This window comes from Suillus paluster, assembly GCF_016628075.1.
Source record: "Suillus paluster strain FC165 chromosome Unknown EDB91scaffold_74, whole genome shotgun sequence".
Taxonomy (NCBI): domain Eukaryota; kingdom Fungi; phylum Basidiomycota; class Agaricomycetes; order Boletales; family Suillaceae; genus Suillus; species Suillus paluster.
This window is the reverse complement of record NW_024537634.1, coordinates 147873-164743: the sequence shown is the minus strand read 5'-3', so window position 1 is coordinate 164743 and position 16871 is coordinate 147873. Positions and strand designations below refer to the sequence as shown.

Below are 16871 nucleotides of genomic sequence, written 5' to 3'. Positions count from 1 at the left end.
ACATAGTCGTTGAATCCAAGACACAGGGAAATGTAATCCACAATCTGATGTGAGTGTTGTTGACATTTACATAGACGTTTCCAGAGCCTTCAAATTAGCCTTGCGATCGATATGATTGATGTTCATTGTCCACTGTTCAAATTGATAAGATGTCACAAGGACGTTCTGAGTAATCAAGAATTCGAAGAAAGACCACCTGGAAGGGGCTAGGTCGTCTCATCTACGAACACCCATCTGTCTGAACTGGTTGTCTTCTTGACCACTAGTCGTGGAGGGTGCAGTGACACTGTCAGTAGCAGCAGTGTTGAGCGAAAGATATGTGACCGGTTTGCCGAGACATCCTTTGCGAGACGCACAATGATGGCATGGCAGACAAAGCCATGGATATTTTTCCGAGAAGGGTCAGTGAAAAAATACAGGAGTGCGAGCTTGCTCGACAGCATGCCTACCTGATGCGATGTTGAGATGGCGATGTAGAAACCGTGCATGTTGTGAGAGAACGAGACTTGGGGCCCTTAATGTGCACAGCCCGTACTCAAGCTGTGAAGTGCTTAGTGAACAGCATGAAGACAAAGCTGTAGAGGACTTGAACAGCAACCTCTCTCGAGCTCTGAGTGAGTGATGGTGTTCGTTTGATGGGCAAGAGCTGACATTGTACTGCATACATTAGGTGAAGTCCGTGAGCTGAAAAAATTTCTTCATGAACCCCTCTGAGGCAAGAGAAATAAATGACAAAACCTCACCAAAAGATGCAAGGACACACCAGTTTCATCTCTGACGTCCTACGCCTGCATGATAAACAGTAGATCATCACTTATTCATAGGATGGCTCAATTCGAGTCTGGGACTTGGACAACGGGATGCAGGTCGGGAAGGCCTGGAGGGACAAAGGAAATGAAGTTGTTAATGGCATAGCATTAATATTGTCGCCGGATGGCAAGACAGCAGCAAGTGGCAGCTTCGATAGTACAGTGAGATTATGGGATATTGACACAGACAAAGTCATAAAAAATGGACAAGGCACACAAGGGAAGTGCGGTCTGTCTGCTGGAGTCCAGATGGATGGCGAGTGGTGAGCAGTTGTGACGGTGGGACATTCAGAGTATGGGTCGTTGAGAGCAGAAAGACAATCCTAGGACCAATCGAGGCAGTGAAAGGCAGCTGGATGTACACAGTTTGTTATTGACACGATGGCATGATGATTGCGACGGGTGATGTCTCACTGAAAAATTGGGATGCCAACAAAGGTGAATTGTTCAAAACACTTGAGGGAGCAATTTGGTGCTTGGCATGGACCTCTGATAGTAGGACCCTAAGTTGTTGGCGGCACAGGACCCCAGGGAATTTACACTGCCACCTTGACCACAACCGCTGTTCTGGAGGGACACAAAGATATTGTCAAGGCCATTTGACTGTCTCCGAATGAGTGCATTCTCACAAGCATATCAGATGCACAACTATGGAACCTCGAAACTAATCAACAGATCGGACAACCCTTCCACCATAAAAACCACATGAATTGCGCGGACTTCTCTGTGGATGGAAAATGCCTGCGACGACAGCCACATTAATATATTTACACATGGAATGTTTCTACCATCATCAAAGAAGCTGGCCTCGATCACCTTCTGTAAGCTTGCATACATTTCATTCACAATAACAGTGACAATGTGTCATCCTTTCAGGTGGTATGTTTCATCAGGTGGCCGTTTCAAGTGGATCACAAGTGTTGACACATGAAACATGGCCTTTGTAGGCAGTCACATGAAGATTCACCATATGTGTGCTCCTATTCTATTGAAGCACACGTCCAAGTCGCCCCAGTCTCGACTTGAGAATCAGTGCCGCATTCCCTTCTTCTTCTCTGCACTCATCTCCTTTTGCCCGTCACTCTCCCGTTTTTTTGCACATATGCACCTCCCTACCTGCAACTTCTAGTGTGTTTCAGTCTGGATTAGTGTTTCCTTTTGGACCCTTCGGTCTCCACACTTTTTGGACTCAACACACTCCAAGGGTTTGTCTTTGTCGATCCCAAATCCCTCTGAGCACAAGCTGCTTCTTTTGAACTTTGCGGGTTCCACGTGCCTCACCCAGACCCCTGCCTTTTTTCTGCACTGGTCTGGCACAGCCAGATCTTCCCACACACAAAACAAATTAAAACCAAACAACCTCCCTTTGATTTGTTTATCTGAGATCTCAACACACTCTGTCTCGTCTCATCTCTAAAAGTAAAATTCACTCACTACTCAGTATATATGTCTTTCTCTTCAGTTGTATTCCTCTCGATAACATCTTGCACATCTCACACATCTTAGCTGATGAATATTACTTCCTCCCCCCCCACCTCCCCTCAGACCACGCATAAATACAAAGGCCTTTCCAACAGCCTTCTCCACCTTTTCCCACCCCAGAATACTGCCCAGAAGCCATCCAACACAGATGTGTGTTATGTTTTCCTTTACCTTTTGCATGACCTTGAGGAGTACCTACATCCTAGGCTGATGCTACACAATGCCAAGCCTGTGGATTGAAGGCGCTCGTTGGCTACCCTGGGTTGACAATGCAGCGCATCCCGCTAATGCACGTGATTTCATCTATAATTGAGCAGTCCCTTGTGAACAATTTGTTGACAGTTATCGATATCATGGGGAGCAACTGAATGTGCAACACAATCTCGATCTAGCCTTCTCAGCTGGGTTCAAAATTTCGTCTCTGGCATGCTACGCAGACACCAGCTGCACATATCACCAGTAGTCGAGGTCCCACTCACAGCGAGAAAGCCTGTATGTCCTTTCCCCCCTTCTAGGTTCTTTATCACTGACACATCTGAAACAGAGGAACTATTACGCAAGAGGGAAGAAAGCCACTAGCTCCTCTCGACCTTCAAATACTCATACCATGCAGCAACACAGCGGAGCAACCCAGAGCAATCTGACATCATTCAGGCTATACTGTGATAATAATACATTACCTAGCTTACAGTGGTAGCAGAAATGTAATACATTAATTGCTGTACTTACAGGCAGTAGTAGGCTGATGTATCACTGGTGAATCCAAAAATGATGCTTTCATCCAGCCTGTTCCTGGTTCTCTGGGTTCTTTTTGATTGTTCCTCCATTCTTTCGATTGTTCCTTGGTTCTTTCTGTGTCAGCCGACTTTATTTAGCCAATATATTTATATGCAGGGTTTTATTTAGCACATTTACCCATGCAGAGGTATGTACAGTTCTTTGGCAGTTTGCGGGTGGCTTGAGAGCTAGGTTGGGTGTACGAGAACTGAACGGAACTTAGCTGAATGTCCCAGGTCTTCCAATTTTTACCTGTATCTCACCGTCGATGACAATGCATGGCTTGGACCTCAGTGCTTTTTCTTTTTCAAAGCTTTCTTAGACTTACTCCTGCGTTTTTTCGCAGATCGTTTGTGTCTCGTCTTCGCGTCAGATTTCGAGCTACTTGTTTCGTCAGACAATGTAGTCTCGGTTATCTCACTCGAAGACGAACTCTAATTGGGGTGATATTTTGCAGGACAAGGAGACTCTAATATTTGCCACCTGTGAATAGTGATAGAGATTGATCAACGCGCACTGTTTTCCCGACACGCCGTCACGCTTCAATGAGAAGAATGCCTCTGTGCCGGCTCCCAGTAAATGCCTGTATGCACGGGGCGACCCCTTATTCCCTCCTTTGGTTGAATATCATTTTAATAACACCCTTGCAGATCTACCATCCAATTTCCTACCATTTGGTGCTGCCTTACATCGATGCCATGTTTTAGAGGCAGGGTTTTTATCGACGCACTAACTCCTCCCCCAGATATTGCACCAACCACAGCTACTTCACCCAATCCAGCATTGGCTTCATCCCTGCTGCAGGCTGTAGCGGCCAGCGCAACATCCAACAGCTCTGGAACTGTTGCATCCTTCATGAGCGCAATATGTGCGCCTTGCAGGATGATCGAGCCTGTGTTGCAAGAGCTGCACCAATCGCGCTTTCATAGTCACATCAGTTAAAGCATATATTTTGTATTGTTCACGTAGTGTGTAGTGCTCGCTGTACGTGTGTTCTATTAGAAATCTCTTCACTTTCGCCAATTAATCTGCCCGTGATCAGCCCACAACAAAGAGGTAATACTGTACAGTTCTTCAGAACTTTGCGGGTGGCTTGGAGAGCTTAGGTCAATCACGCCGCTCATTGAAGTCAGCATTGGTACTTTTTCGCTCAAGACAATTAAATTTCAAGATATATGCTATATACATTTTTAGTTCAACCAATGCTTAACCAATTGCGTTGGCGGCAGCAGCTTGAGTGGATTGAAATCATTGTCATTTCCCTTGGCCAGAGGAGACAGCCTGTGGTGGATCTGTCTCTCCTGCACGTGCGCATGAAGCCCGTTTCTGATGCTTTGCTGGACGTTCATCTACAACATTGCTGGGGTTTTGAGCATCGGCTCCCATCCCAAAAATAAGCTCTGGAGGCGTTGTTCCCAGTGTTACAAGAGTTGTGGGTGCAGCTAGCGAGGGTGTGGTAGCGGGTATGGTAGTTGTGGGTGCAAGTGGCGTGGGTGTGGTAGCAGGTGTGGTGGAAGACCCGACCGCAGGTGAATGGGTGATGGCAGGTGTGGTGCAAGGTATGACGACCGGTGTAATGCAAGGTGTGATGTCCGGCGTGGTACAAGGAGTGATGGCAGGCATGGTAAAAGGAGTTGCAGGTGAATGGGTGATAGTAGGTGTGGTGTAAGGTGTGACGACCGGCGTGGTGCAAGGAGTGATGGCAGACGTGGTAAAAGGTGGGGAAGGAGTCAAAGTGGGTGTGGTAGAGGCAGTCACCGTGGGTAAAGATGATTTAACGAGACTGTCGAACTTATAATGAATGCGGGGAGGAGAACAGACCATTCCCGTGTTGGTTTTCTGGGACTGCATGGATTTGAGAGCCTCGTCAAAACTCTCAAGATTTGAATCCAGATTGAGAAATGTGGTGGAGGCAGACATAGGGTCTAGAGTGAGTGGTGCTAGTGGTGGTGGACAGAAGGGTACATAGCCCTCCGTCATGGAGAGGAGCATGTTCATCTGTTGGTTGATCTCATTGTCTTGGGGAGCGGGGGGCAGGTGTCAAAAGAAATCCAAGTAATCCTCTTCAGGTGGTGCAGGGACTACCTCTTCTTGCGCTAGGCGCGTGGAAGGGAAGTTAGATACCAAGTCTGGCTGTAAGGATGCAGGGTGTGAACCATGTAATGTATCAGGTGCTACAGTTGTAGGTGTTGGAGAATCGTCGTTTGTGGGAATACCATCTGGAGCGGCAGAAATGTGGAGATCTTCACCCTCAAGACTCTGGGCAACTGTTTTATTTGAAGTCCCAGCTTCAGCTATATATCATTAGCACAGTGTTTAAAAAAATTGAATAGTTGAATACATACGGAAAACATGAGAAACAAACTCATAGTAGGGCAGCATTGATGGCATCGAGCTCATCTTTAACACTGGCCTGGACTCGAGTAGCATAGTACTTTTTAGCGTAGACTTCAGTTTCCTTGAGAGGACGTTTCCAACCAGTCGTGGGTCCTTTAATGATATTGGAGAGAAGTTTGTGGACAGCCAAATTGCCCACCGCAGCTGCCTTGCGGCCAGGCTTTGAATTACCATAATCATTGCGGAATTTGACAATCAGGCGCTGGATGTGATGTAAGTCCCCAATAATGCACACAAAAAATAATAAGGAAGCCCTCGCGGGCCATCGCTCTTCCCATTGTTCGAAGAAGGGCTGCCAAAAAGTGGTATAGTTCCCCTTCTTTTGGCATTCGAGGTACTTGTCCTCAAAAGTTGTATTGAAGGCCAGTTGCTCCTGCGTCAGCCATGTACGTGGTGCCATCTATTCGCGTTACATTTAGCATTCCATAATGTATGATAATTAATTAAAACCTCATCATAACATACCTTTGTAAATATGGTTCCGTCACGTTTGATGCCAAGGTTAATGGGTAACAGCAATACAATTTTCCATTTGGACTTTTCCACACTGATTGTCGCTGATGTCTGATTTCAAAAGGGGGAATTAAGTTCTATAGTACCTAGTTGTATTTAAGTTGATGGTGTAGTCTATGCTGCTCGTGTGCTTCAACTAGGGAGTCTACGCCTAACATGGCATGAGTAAACATGTCTCCCAAGTCCGCTAGAACCCTGCGCACATTAGACACAGAACTATGTGCCCGACTGAGGTCCTGCCCTGTCCCACATTCCTCAAGAACATTGTTTTCTAAAGTTTGTGCACGCAGCAGGAGGTCTTCCAACCCATTGTGAGCCAACCGCAGGACATCCAATGAATCTGGCTTATCCGGGTTTGCTATGAAGAGCTCACAAAGGCCCTCAACCAATGCTGTGCTTGACAACCCAATAAGGACCTGCAGGCTGGTGTCGATGTCATCACATAGCCTGGCCCTTGATCGAGATCATTTAGCCTTATGAGGTGCTGCCGAAATGAACAAGACAACATACTATTTTTTTTTGCATCTGTTCGCATCTCGCACTGAGCGTGCCGGTTTGAGGTTACTGGTATTGTCCAAGCTGGGTGATCAGGTAAGTAACTATATTATAGATGAGTGAGCAACGTACACCTTTGACTTTGACTTGTTCCAACATTTGATATGGATCTCCTCACGGTTACTAGGCATCAATTGTTCAAATGGTTTGAAACATTCATATGTCAATGACATACCAAGCATAATAGGCTTTCTGGGACCAGTGTGTGGCTTCAATCTTCTCCTCAGCCGTATAATATGAGCGTGGCCTTCCTACAGTGGCAGGCTTACTGCACAGCCTAGAACTTGCACGACTCAGATGTTCAGATATTCAAGTGGTTGGTATGTATCTCACCTAGTATCTTCCTCCCCCTTGTATATCTCCTTTTTTTGTGCACATAGCTTATTGTGATGACTGTTTCAGTGGGTCCACCATCATTAAGAGAAATGATAGTAAAGTGAGTGAAGTACCGTGCATAGTAAGCTCATTTATAAGCGCGTGCAGCTTCTGCCTTTTCTTCTTTAGTGTTGTGTAGATGTGGTTGTGCCATGTGCATAAAAGTGGGTTGAAAGTAAGTCAGTTGCAATTTAGGCACTCGATATATGCATAGGAGTTTTGAATGGCAAGCTTCATGTAGGAGATTAATTTGGATTTTTATGCGAATTTATCCTACCATTCTCTTACCGTCCTTCAAAATTGAACTCTACGAATATTGATCTCACTCCTACAGGGCAGGTTTATATCTTAAGTTTAATGTTCTTGATGGGCACGGTGCTTGTATGCTGCTACAATCTCAGTAGTGTAATACTTGTTTGCAATATGTTTTGATCAGACAAAGCACACTGACATTCAAGAAAGACCGTTCATTTTGTGACAGCTATGGACATACATGAAATTCACTAAATAATCATCACTAGTACTGTGTTACAATGCCTGCGAAGCGTCACCACAATCAATTGCACCCTTCACGATGTTTATGCCTTGCTCGATGGAATCCACCTTGTGGTAGATGGCTCAAGAGACACCGAGCACTTTTGGACCGGTTGCATCCCTACCATGAAGAAATGAGCTACTAGACATGAGAAATTCGGAAAATCCAGCTCACCAGCCTGAAAAGATGCTGATGTAGCGACCTCAAGTCACATAATAGAGCGGTGGGGTGGCGTCAACTGGGACATTGAAGTAGGTATCATGGTAATGAATCAATGTGGAATTGTTCGCAAGTGCGGCAGCTGCAGTGGCTGCGTCTTCGTCATCAGAGGAGTCATATTCCTCATAATTGACATAGACAGTGACATTTCCTGCAGGAACCACAGTGGGAGCAGCAGCATGTGCAGTTGCGGGGGCAGAAGTAGGAGCGGGGGCAGAAGTAGGAGCAGTGCCAGCACTAGAGGCAGCAGCTGCGCCAGGAGAAGCAACTGGTGCAGCTTCCCTGAGACTGTCAATGGTTGTAGCAGGGGGGTCATCAGAGACAGCGGGAAGAGCGGCCAATGCCGTTTCGGTGCTGCCAGTGGCAGGGCCCAGGCCCATTCTGACAGTGATGTTATCTGTAACATTGCCGAAGCTATGTGAGTAATGAAAATATAAAAGAATCAATGGATTCACCATTGGATGTATCACCATCGGTGCCCGTGTCCGTGCCAATGTCTAAGGCCTGAGACAGTGCCTTCTGATCATCGAGGGAAAGACACTGGAGAAATTTGATGAGACCGTCCAGTCAGACAGATACCATGGTATCTGTCCGACTGGAGGAAGGCAAATTCTGAGTCATGATAGTGAGTTCAGTGAGTACCTTGAGTAGATGGTGATGTATCACTCACCACATCCCAAATATATACTCCATAGGCCGGCAGGGTCGGACGTCCAAGAAATGGAGGATGGCTTCCATGGGATTTGGGAAATGGCGACTACAAAGGTGCCAGGTATTAGTAACAATCCGCACCAAACAGGTGTACCGGCTGACTAATCTTGGCAAATCCATCACAGCTTCCCCAGTAACATCGGAATTGGGGATCATTGATCAGTGATCAATCATGTTCAAGCTCTCAAGTATGGCCTCAGCAGGTAAGTGGATTCTCTAGTACTATCTACCAAGCTTCTAAGCTTGCCTGACGCCCCAGTACCAGAACCATTTCCGCGGTTCAATTCCCGTTCAATTCCTCTCACAACGCAGATTACGTCGGGTTGTCCACAGCATGTGGCTCTTGATATTCTGCATCAAGGTCAGTCATAGTGCATATTACGTGCACAGCTGACTTACTGCTTGAAGAATCAGCATCTCCGCCATCAATTTGGCACGCATGCTGTCACTCAGCAAAATGTGAATATTCGACCTGGGCCACAATTTCTGGTGAAGTGGCCACATGCGGTCGAAATCGATAATCATAGTCTGTATTAATGTGATCGTCTCATCTGAGGTAGGAGGCCACTGCATATACTGTGGTATATGATCTTTCAACCAGTCCTTCTGCGCAGGCATGAAAATTGGGCCACTGTTTGGGGTTTGATTATATCGCACTATGTATGAACGAATTTGCCAAGACACATGTGCTGGGGGCGGATTGCGGTCTGTTTTTTTAATGTCAGGTGCGTGGCAAGATATAACTTTCAATTGGCTCACTTCGACGGGGGCGCAACAAGTATTCAACAGTGGCTGGTGGGGGGGCATTATCATTCAATGGTGTTGCCATGATTCATGAGGTGGGTGAGGAGGGACAAATTTGTCCCTTATTATATACTGGCGGGATCCTCCAATTACAAATGGAGGATCCTCTGACTGCCCGACCTGAGCTGACAGATTAACCACAGTGCACAATGCCCCGTGGTCGCCCCCCCCAAGAGGCCTGCACTTGAACGGGAGGTCTTTGTCCCCGTCTCTATCAACCCCAAACCTCATTTTTTACGACTTTGTGCTGCGGAAATTACCGCTAAAGGGAGCACACGACTGCAAACACACTATGTTGCGGGAATTCCCCCTGAAAATTCATCAAACAACAACATATTTTTCATAGATGACTGTGTTGAGCATCCCAGTGACTCTCAATTTGAGGATGAAACACTTACAGACGACATTGTTGATATTTGTTCCATGGAGAAGCGCAAAGAGACTGCAGCGGTGGGTGTTCTCATTTGATGTTTGTTTGGGCATGCTAACTTATTGGACTTAAGGATAGACCTTTGCTTGCCTGGATTCCACAACATTCAATCTTCCTGGATGAAATGATGCGCCTCAATGGACGCGGGTCTGAGGGTGTCACTTGTTCATGTGGTGCAGTATCGCCTCAATTCTGATGCTCTGACTGTCATGGCACTCAAATGTTCTGCCACGAATGTACACTTCAAAACCACATATATCACCCTTTGCATAGGATTGAGGTGTGTTTCACACTTATTTTGGCGTCAACGTGTGACTGATCATTGTCAGATATGGAACAGGTCTTTTTTTCAGCATATCACACTCAAACAGCTTGGTGTTCGAGTACAACTTGGCCATAACCCAGGAGAAAGGTGCTACAAACCTTCTCCCACTGCCGGTGATGATTTTGTGGTCATCGGGCTCGATGGCATTCATGAAATTGCACTGGACTTCTGTGGCTGCACTTCAGCTCAGATTCGGTACAAACAACTATTACGTATGCGGTGGTATCCAGCCACAGTCTCAGAGCCTCGGACTGCAGCAACCTTTACGGTTCTGCAGCATTTTCATATTCTATCATTTGAAAGCAAGGTATCTGCTTACGAGTTTTATCACTCCCTCGCAAGGCACACCAACAATTCTGGGTTAGTAGCGATCAGGGTGAGTATTTATTTTAATCTATTCCTACAACTGTCTGATAATGATATATTCTAGGATCGGTATTCCGCTTTCATGCGGATGGTACGCCAATGGCATAACCTCAAACAACTTGGCTGCGGAGGAAGGGGACACGACCCTGCCGGTGTCAATGCTACAGCCAAAGGAGAGTTAGCTGTTCTCTGCCCCACGTGCCCACAGCCCGGGAAGAATCTTCCGCTAGACTGGGAGAAGGAGCCTCTATTTACCAGGTAAGATGTTGGTCGTCTTTCCCTGATTTTGCTGAGCTCACATGTTATCTGAGCAGATGGAAATATGTGCTATTTGTTGCAATAGACGCGAACTTTAGATTGAAGCGCAAGGTGGTGTCTTCTGATACTGCCGACCCTAGCCTTAATGCTGGATGGGTGTATTTTGTGCACAAGGACTCATACAAGTCTTACCTCGCAGATCGTGCTACCGAAAAGCAAGAGGTAAGTAACATGATTTTTATGATAATTCTCAACTTTGACTTTTTCTGTAGCGAAGCACGTGCGTAAGCCACAATGCGGTCAACATGGCGGATACCAAGTCCTCCCATGGGCTTGCTGCAACAGGAGTTGGGACGATCGACTGTGCAAGACACGACATGAAGCTCCCTAACGGAGTTGGAGACCTGCAGAAGGGGGAATGGTATGTATTATATTGCATTTGGAATGTTTTGCGGCTGATGTTACTCAGGTACATCAACATGGACTATATCATGTGTTCCGCGCTCCTCATCCTCGCGATGTCCATGATCAATATATCCTACGACATCGCCTGCCAGTGGCACAAGAGACTCTGGACTTGAATGGAAATGATGCCGGAATGGCTTTCCCCCCCTCGTCAATCTTCCCTTATACATTTTTTTGTGCCGAAGTTCCACATCCAGGCCCACGTCGATAAGTGTCGCATGAACTTCTCTTTCAACTGGTCGAGATACGTGGGCCGAACAGATGGCGAAGCCCCTGAACGGGGCTGGTCCAATATCAACCGAGTGGCATCAAGTACCAAGGAAATGGGACCAGGAGCACACCGGGACACTCTTGATGATCACTTCAGTGATTGGAACTGGAAAAAAATAACAGCATTAGGTGAGCGGTTTCTTTCTTTTAGTCTCAAATTCTGACATAGACTTAGGGCGGACATTGCATAAGAAGATGGTTGAAGCTGTCAAGTGGACGAAGGAGCACTCCAAAGCCCTCGCAGAACTGGAGAAGACTATTCAGCCGGCTCTCATCGCTCAATGGAAGGCAGAGGTGGAATCCTGGGAGGAGGATAACTCCTCTCCAAATCCCTTTGAAAGCCGGTTTAACCATAAGTGATCCTGGCGTTTTTGCAGTGGTTGTTCTAATAAACAGTAGCAGTTACACAGGCAGCCGTATGACTACAACTCACTGAGCTTGAAGCTCAAGACCTTCAAGCTGGAATTAACGTCTCGCTTCACACTGATGTCTCTCCAAGTGGATTGATTACATCAGGCATGGATCTCGAGGATCAACAGTACATTTTGTATTCATTGTTACACTATGCCATACTAACAGTTCTACAGGGCGCGCTTAAGATCCAGTCTTGCCAATGTCTCCCTCCATGACACCGATAATCAGAAGGCTACAACACAAACTCAAATCACCTCCCTCCAACGACGGCTTGATGTGTGGGCCCGCATCCAGGAGCTATATATGCCAGTTGTCTGTCAACTCCGGCATCAATCATCAGAGGCTAGCGGGAAGTCGCAGGAACTGAAACCTGAAGACTTCAACCTGTGGCTCCCTTCACAACTTCCAGCTGGCACCCCCGTAGACCAGACGCTTGCTGGCCACAAGTGGGAGCTACGCTATGTGCAGGCCCTCGATGCCCTGAACAAAGTTCGTTCCCACCTCCGGCTTCAATCCCACATGTACAAGTACAAGGATAAGAATGTCCGTGGTCAAGTGGGTTCTACTCGTGCCAAGAAAATCATTGATGCCGTGGAATCGAGGAAGCACACCAGTGTATTGAAGTACAGATGTGCGTGCAGCACCCTGCTGTCTCTTGGCCACCGTCTTGAGAAGTGCGGTTGGGAGCTCACCATGCACCCACTTCTTGACTCCGATGTTAAGCCTATGGGTGACATGGAGCAGCAAGGGAGAGGAACCATCTCCTGGATTTGGTTAGACTCCCATGCTGATAACAGCTGTACAGAAAATGAACACATACAGGATTGTAAGTGTATGTTATGTTTTACTCACATTTATCTGACATTTTGATAGTATCCGCTTGGAATGGTGCAAGGCTTGTGCCCGCGCACACTGGTGGTCAGAGGAGGTGGAATTATTGCTAGAGGAGATGAGACAAGTGCTGGCGTTTTTGAGATGGCAAGGGTCCTGGTGGAAGGAGCACATGACTCTCCGAACGCTCAACTCAGCACCTGCACAAGAGGGACTGTCAGCGTATGCGTGTCACCAGTCTGCACTGTGTGTGCTGCTGATAGCCAAGTTTCAAAGGCTGTGGAGTGATGTGCCTACCCTTGTCTCTGGTGGTGTCCTGATTCTGGAGAGTGGAGAGATAGATGCTCCTACTATTGACACTCCCCCGCAGTTATAAATATAAATATATCATTCGTGTGATTGTTCTTAATATTAACATGGGGAAAGAAGCAATGCTGGAGAATGGTAAGGGCGGAGATCACATATCGCAGAATGCCAAAAACGAGACCATGTACGATGGATCTCAAGTCACATACCATAGATCTCAGATGTATCAGCTAATAGCAGGGAACTAGAGGGAGCTGCAGGTATAATAGATTGATGTATCACTGGGTGCTATGGCAGTGAGCAACTATTGTATCACATTTACGCTACACTACCAGTGAGTAATATATCAATACCATGGCTACTGGTGCATCATTACAGTAACTACCTGCAGCTTCTATTGTTACGGCATCCACGACACTTCCCGCAGTTACCAGCACTGCAGTGGCGACAGGATCAATCCCACCTCGGTTTCTACTCTGTATTTGCTGCATGTCGGTGCAGAACATAGCCGGTCAACATTAGGGAAGCAATAACCCTACTCAATAACAGTTTATTTCACCAGTTTATTTGCTGCTCAAACGATAAGCGGTGGGAAATAAACTGACAGCGTTATTGAGTGGCAGTTTATTTGCCAGTTTATTTCATACACGAAGTTGTTGGAGTGAACTGAGAGTGATTGTGATGCTGAGCAGCCGAAGTACGATTGATGAGGAGCAAAAGTATACCAGCATCGAGTATGAGTGACTACTGGAGCGAAGACGGACAACAGAAGCTCGCACTCGAGCTTGCTTCATGGGACCACATCTCTCTTCGGTCCTCGTCTACCGCACCTACCATTTCGTCTGTCCTGTCGATGGCGGTCCAAGGCCACCAATGCAAGTGAAACAGCAATGAGCTGATCCCTGGAGTCTTTCACCTCAGCAAGAAGCATAACTGCGAGAGTTTCCAAGAGTTTCGTAGTAGATTCTCTCTTGCTGATCCGTTGATGCTGACGTCGACGTCGTTGTCGATGCACTGAGCTATCACGTGCCATGAGTGTTCATTTGCAGAGTCTCTTGGCAAGTCGGTCGGCAGCTCCTATTTCACTCTCCACAACACAAATGCACATCAAACCTTACTTCCAGCTTCATCTGGTGCTGTAAAGAGTTGGTGACACGATCTGAGGTGTTGGGCTGGTCTGAGTGTTGGCTCGGGGTGGGACGCAAGCAGGTTGAGCCGCTGGGAGGGCGGGAAAACCTGCTTACGAGTTCGATCATGCGTCGACTCTTGAGTGACAGGCCAAGGTAATTGAAAAACTGACATTTGACCATTATATCACATTGACAACGATATTAAAATGAAGCGAGAGACTATGGTTCACGATTAAGGGGAGTGGTGGGTGGGAGCAAAGAACAATAGTAAGTACGAGTGAGGATGTGCGAGCTATGCTGAACTCGACGCTGATGGACGAACAAAGAATGAATGAAGAAGAAAATTGCACGTCCGCTCAGCTGGACGTGTGGTGCCAGGATACTCCGGCAGGCTATGTAACCCGGCACCTGTACATTCCAGCTTCATCTGGTGCTGTAAAGAGTCGGTGACGCGATCTGAGGTGTTGGGCTGGTCCGAGCATTAGCTCGGGGTGGGACGCAAGCAGGTTGAGCCGCTCACCCAACAAGCTGGAACTATCCATGGCTCATAGCTGCTCAGCCCAACCAGATGTGGAGGTGACTGTTAGAGCGAGGCTGCATTGGCGAGGTGCTGCGATGAAATTTGTTCAAACGCATGGATGTAAGTTTCATAAGCTAACGACTTCCAATGCCCCGTGATCCACACTATTTCAGGCTCGACTTTCTTCGCCAAGTAGAAGGATGCCCCACCTATGCGAAAGGAATGCCTGAAAGTCATTCCCCAACCCCAGGCCATTAGGATTGAGTTGATGCGTTCTAGGGCACAGACTTTCGCCATCGGAAGGATGTCGCCCCTGCTATCTCGCCATGAGAATAGAGGATCGCTACTTAGCGCAGGAACAACTCGTGCGAGGTTGTGAAGAGTGGCGAGGGGGCATAAGTTACCTTGCTCGTTGAGAAAGACTGATTGGATTTCCCCGGTGCATGCAGTTTTGGCTGATGGCAAGTCCAAACGTGCATATGGGCTGCTTCGCAAGTCAAAACCAAAGAAGGTGTGAGCCCGGGTAAGGTGCTTGGATGGTGTGAATGCCATGCGAGAGGTGACGGAGACCTCGCCAAAACACATCATGCCAAAGAAGGCACAGGATGCCATAGCCCAAATGCAGGTGTTGAAGGGATCGGACAAAATGAGAGTGGCCTTGAGTGCCATAAGCATTGCTAGAGTAATTGGAGGACGGAGGGGCTTTCGACGGCCACCGTGTAGGTTTTCGAGGCCCCGCAAAGACCAGTTAATGTGACTGTGGTGAGAGTCGGACAGAGGCGGATGCCAGCCTTGAGCTATATGCCAGGCCCGTACTGCGGATAAGTACTTTCGTGCAACGCCGACTGAGACTGGTTCGAAAGGAATGTTGCCTGTGATGGATCGAATCGAATCTCCAGGTTCAGGGTCGGAGACAGCCCATAATGCGAAGGAGTGGAGCAGCTCGAATGAAGCTGGGAGATGGTCTGATTCTGGGATTGAGAAAATGTTGCAGAACAAGTGAAATTTTCGTAAACCCGCGCCATAGCTCGCAGTATCCCGAAGAGATGCCCGATTGGCTAGGTCGGCGATATGGCGAATCACTGGATTGTCGATAGTTGATAACGGGGGAGGATTCACACCTCGCCAGAGGAAAATCCGCTCTGTTGCTTTACATGGTGGGCGGAGATGTGAGGAGCTGACATCTGCTGAGGTAGAGGTAACCGGGGGAGTGCGAGTGATGGGAACGAATGGCAGAGGGCAGTGCAGCATCATTGTGACCACAGGATGAGCTTGTCAGCTAAGTGAGGCGGCAGTGGAATAGAAACAGAGTCCGTCGCACCAGTGAAACCGGCTCTGAAAGCAGGGATGTCGCCGCGTGAGAGGGCATCTGCAATATTGCAGCGGGTGGGCACATACACCGCATGTAGGCGCACACAGCATTCCGCTTGCAGCTGGTAAATGTGCTTCAGCACGGCATTCATTTCAGGGCTGCGTGAACGACCCTTGTTTGTCACCACGACTACACCTGAGTTGTCCGAACGCACAAGATAGTGCAAGTTCGTGGGCATACTCCGGGAAATGATACCTTGACCTTCTGATCAGAAAAAAGGCACATACACAGGAAGGAAAAACAAAGAATACCCAAATGGAGGGCCACTCAAAATCCTAGCTCCACAGCTACAGCTTCTGCCCAACCAATATTGAATGTTCGATTGGGCCCGACTCTGAAACCTGGCACCCAGCGCCACATGGCCCAGCAGTCCTGAATTGCGACACCGACTCCAAATGATGTGCTCGCATCGCCCCACCACCCGATATTGATTGGGGATGGGTTGGATATGGGGACTCGGCTTGGGAGGCGTGATAATAAGGACTGGATCCAAGGGAGGTCTGAAATAACAGCTGCTGACAGGCGAAGATGCGCGCGGGAAGAACGAAAGCTTGCTGCAAAGCCTGCGATTGAGCGCAAGAAAGGTCGAATCAAGGGAAAAATACATGCGACGTGGACTAGTTTGCCATGCAAACTGGCAGCCTCTTTCGCCGTGAATGATGCTCCAACGAGAAGCCAACTGGCCATTAATTCCTGCACCCTGCGGAGCTTCTCCTCTGGCAGGGATACTAGTTTTCGGTCTAGATCCCAGTCGAAGCCAATGTACCGCTGGATAGCGGCAAACAGTTGTAGCTTCTCGAGACTCCATGAAACTCCGCAGTAGCTCGTTAGAGCCATAAAATCTGCTTCGGTCCACGATTGATGTGGCAGCCAGATGACGAGAAAGTCGTCCACCCATTTTCGAATCAAATCGAAACCTGCTTTGCTGTATATTGCAACAAGCATGTCTGCAACGGAGCCGAACATGCCAGCGCTGGAGGTGAGACCGAACATGAGGGCTCAATCCA

General features: G+C 47.7%; 4 protein-coding genes across 4 annotated transcripts; 1 reads left to right on the top strand and 3 right to left on the bottom strand.

Moving 5' to 3' along the window:
• Window positions 1-4322: 4322 nt before the first annotated feature.
• EDB91DRAFT_1085607 (uncharacterized protein) lies at window positions 4323-9180 on the bottom strand (the record flags this gene model as incomplete). Its single annotated transcript, XM_041315916.1, has 20 exons — window positions 4323-5066; window positions 5154-5362; window positions 5414-5481; window positions 5504-5667; window positions 5701-5865; window positions 5931-6029; window positions 6182-6401; window positions 6489-6557; window positions 6606-6656; window positions 6709-6810; window positions 6867-6926; window positions 7197-7236; window positions 7618-7621; window positions 7656-8059; window positions 8118-8202; window positions 8242-8304; window positions 8333-8419; window positions 8773-9004; window positions 9031-9080; window positions 9133-9180. The coding sequence occupies 20 exons, from the start codon at window positions 9178-9180 to the stop codon at window positions 4323-4325; spliced, it is 2964 nt and encodes a 987-aa protein (XP_041172847.1).
• A 647-nt stretch (window positions 9181-9827) lies between these two features.
• Window positions 9828-12912, top strand: EDB91DRAFT_1239163 (uncharacterized protein; the record flags this gene model as incomplete). Its single annotated transcript, XM_041321818.1, has 12 exons — window positions 9828-9887; window positions 9937-10308; window positions 10363-10556; window positions 10613-10778; window positions 10829-10977; window positions 11026-11112; window positions 11266-11441; window positions 11467-11647; window positions 11791-11829; window positions 11879-12535; window positions 12579-12782; window positions 12813-12912. The coding sequence occupies 12 exons, from the start codon at window positions 9828-9830 to the stop codon at window positions 12910-12912; spliced, it is 2385 nt and encodes a 794-aa protein (XP_041172846.1).
• Window positions 12913-14555: 1643 nt separating this feature from the next.
• Window positions 14556-15743, bottom strand: EDB91DRAFT_1059745 (uncharacterized protein; the record flags this gene model as incomplete). Its single annotated transcript, XM_041314275.1, has 1 exon — window positions 14556-15743. One exon carries the CDS (start codon window positions 15741-15743, stop codon window positions 14556-14558), a length of 1188 nt encoding a protein of 395 aa, XP_041172845.1.
• A 101-nt stretch (window positions 15744-15844) lies between these two features.
• EDB91DRAFT_1010431 (uncharacterized protein) lies at window positions 15845-16033 on the bottom strand (the record flags this gene model as incomplete). The annotated part of the gene is made up of 1 exon (XM_041312407.1): window positions 15845-16033. A coding segment is annotated over one exon (189 nt), but the record flags the coding sequence as incomplete, so codon positions are not given.
• Between the last annotated feature and the right edge of the window lie 838 nt (window positions 16034-16871).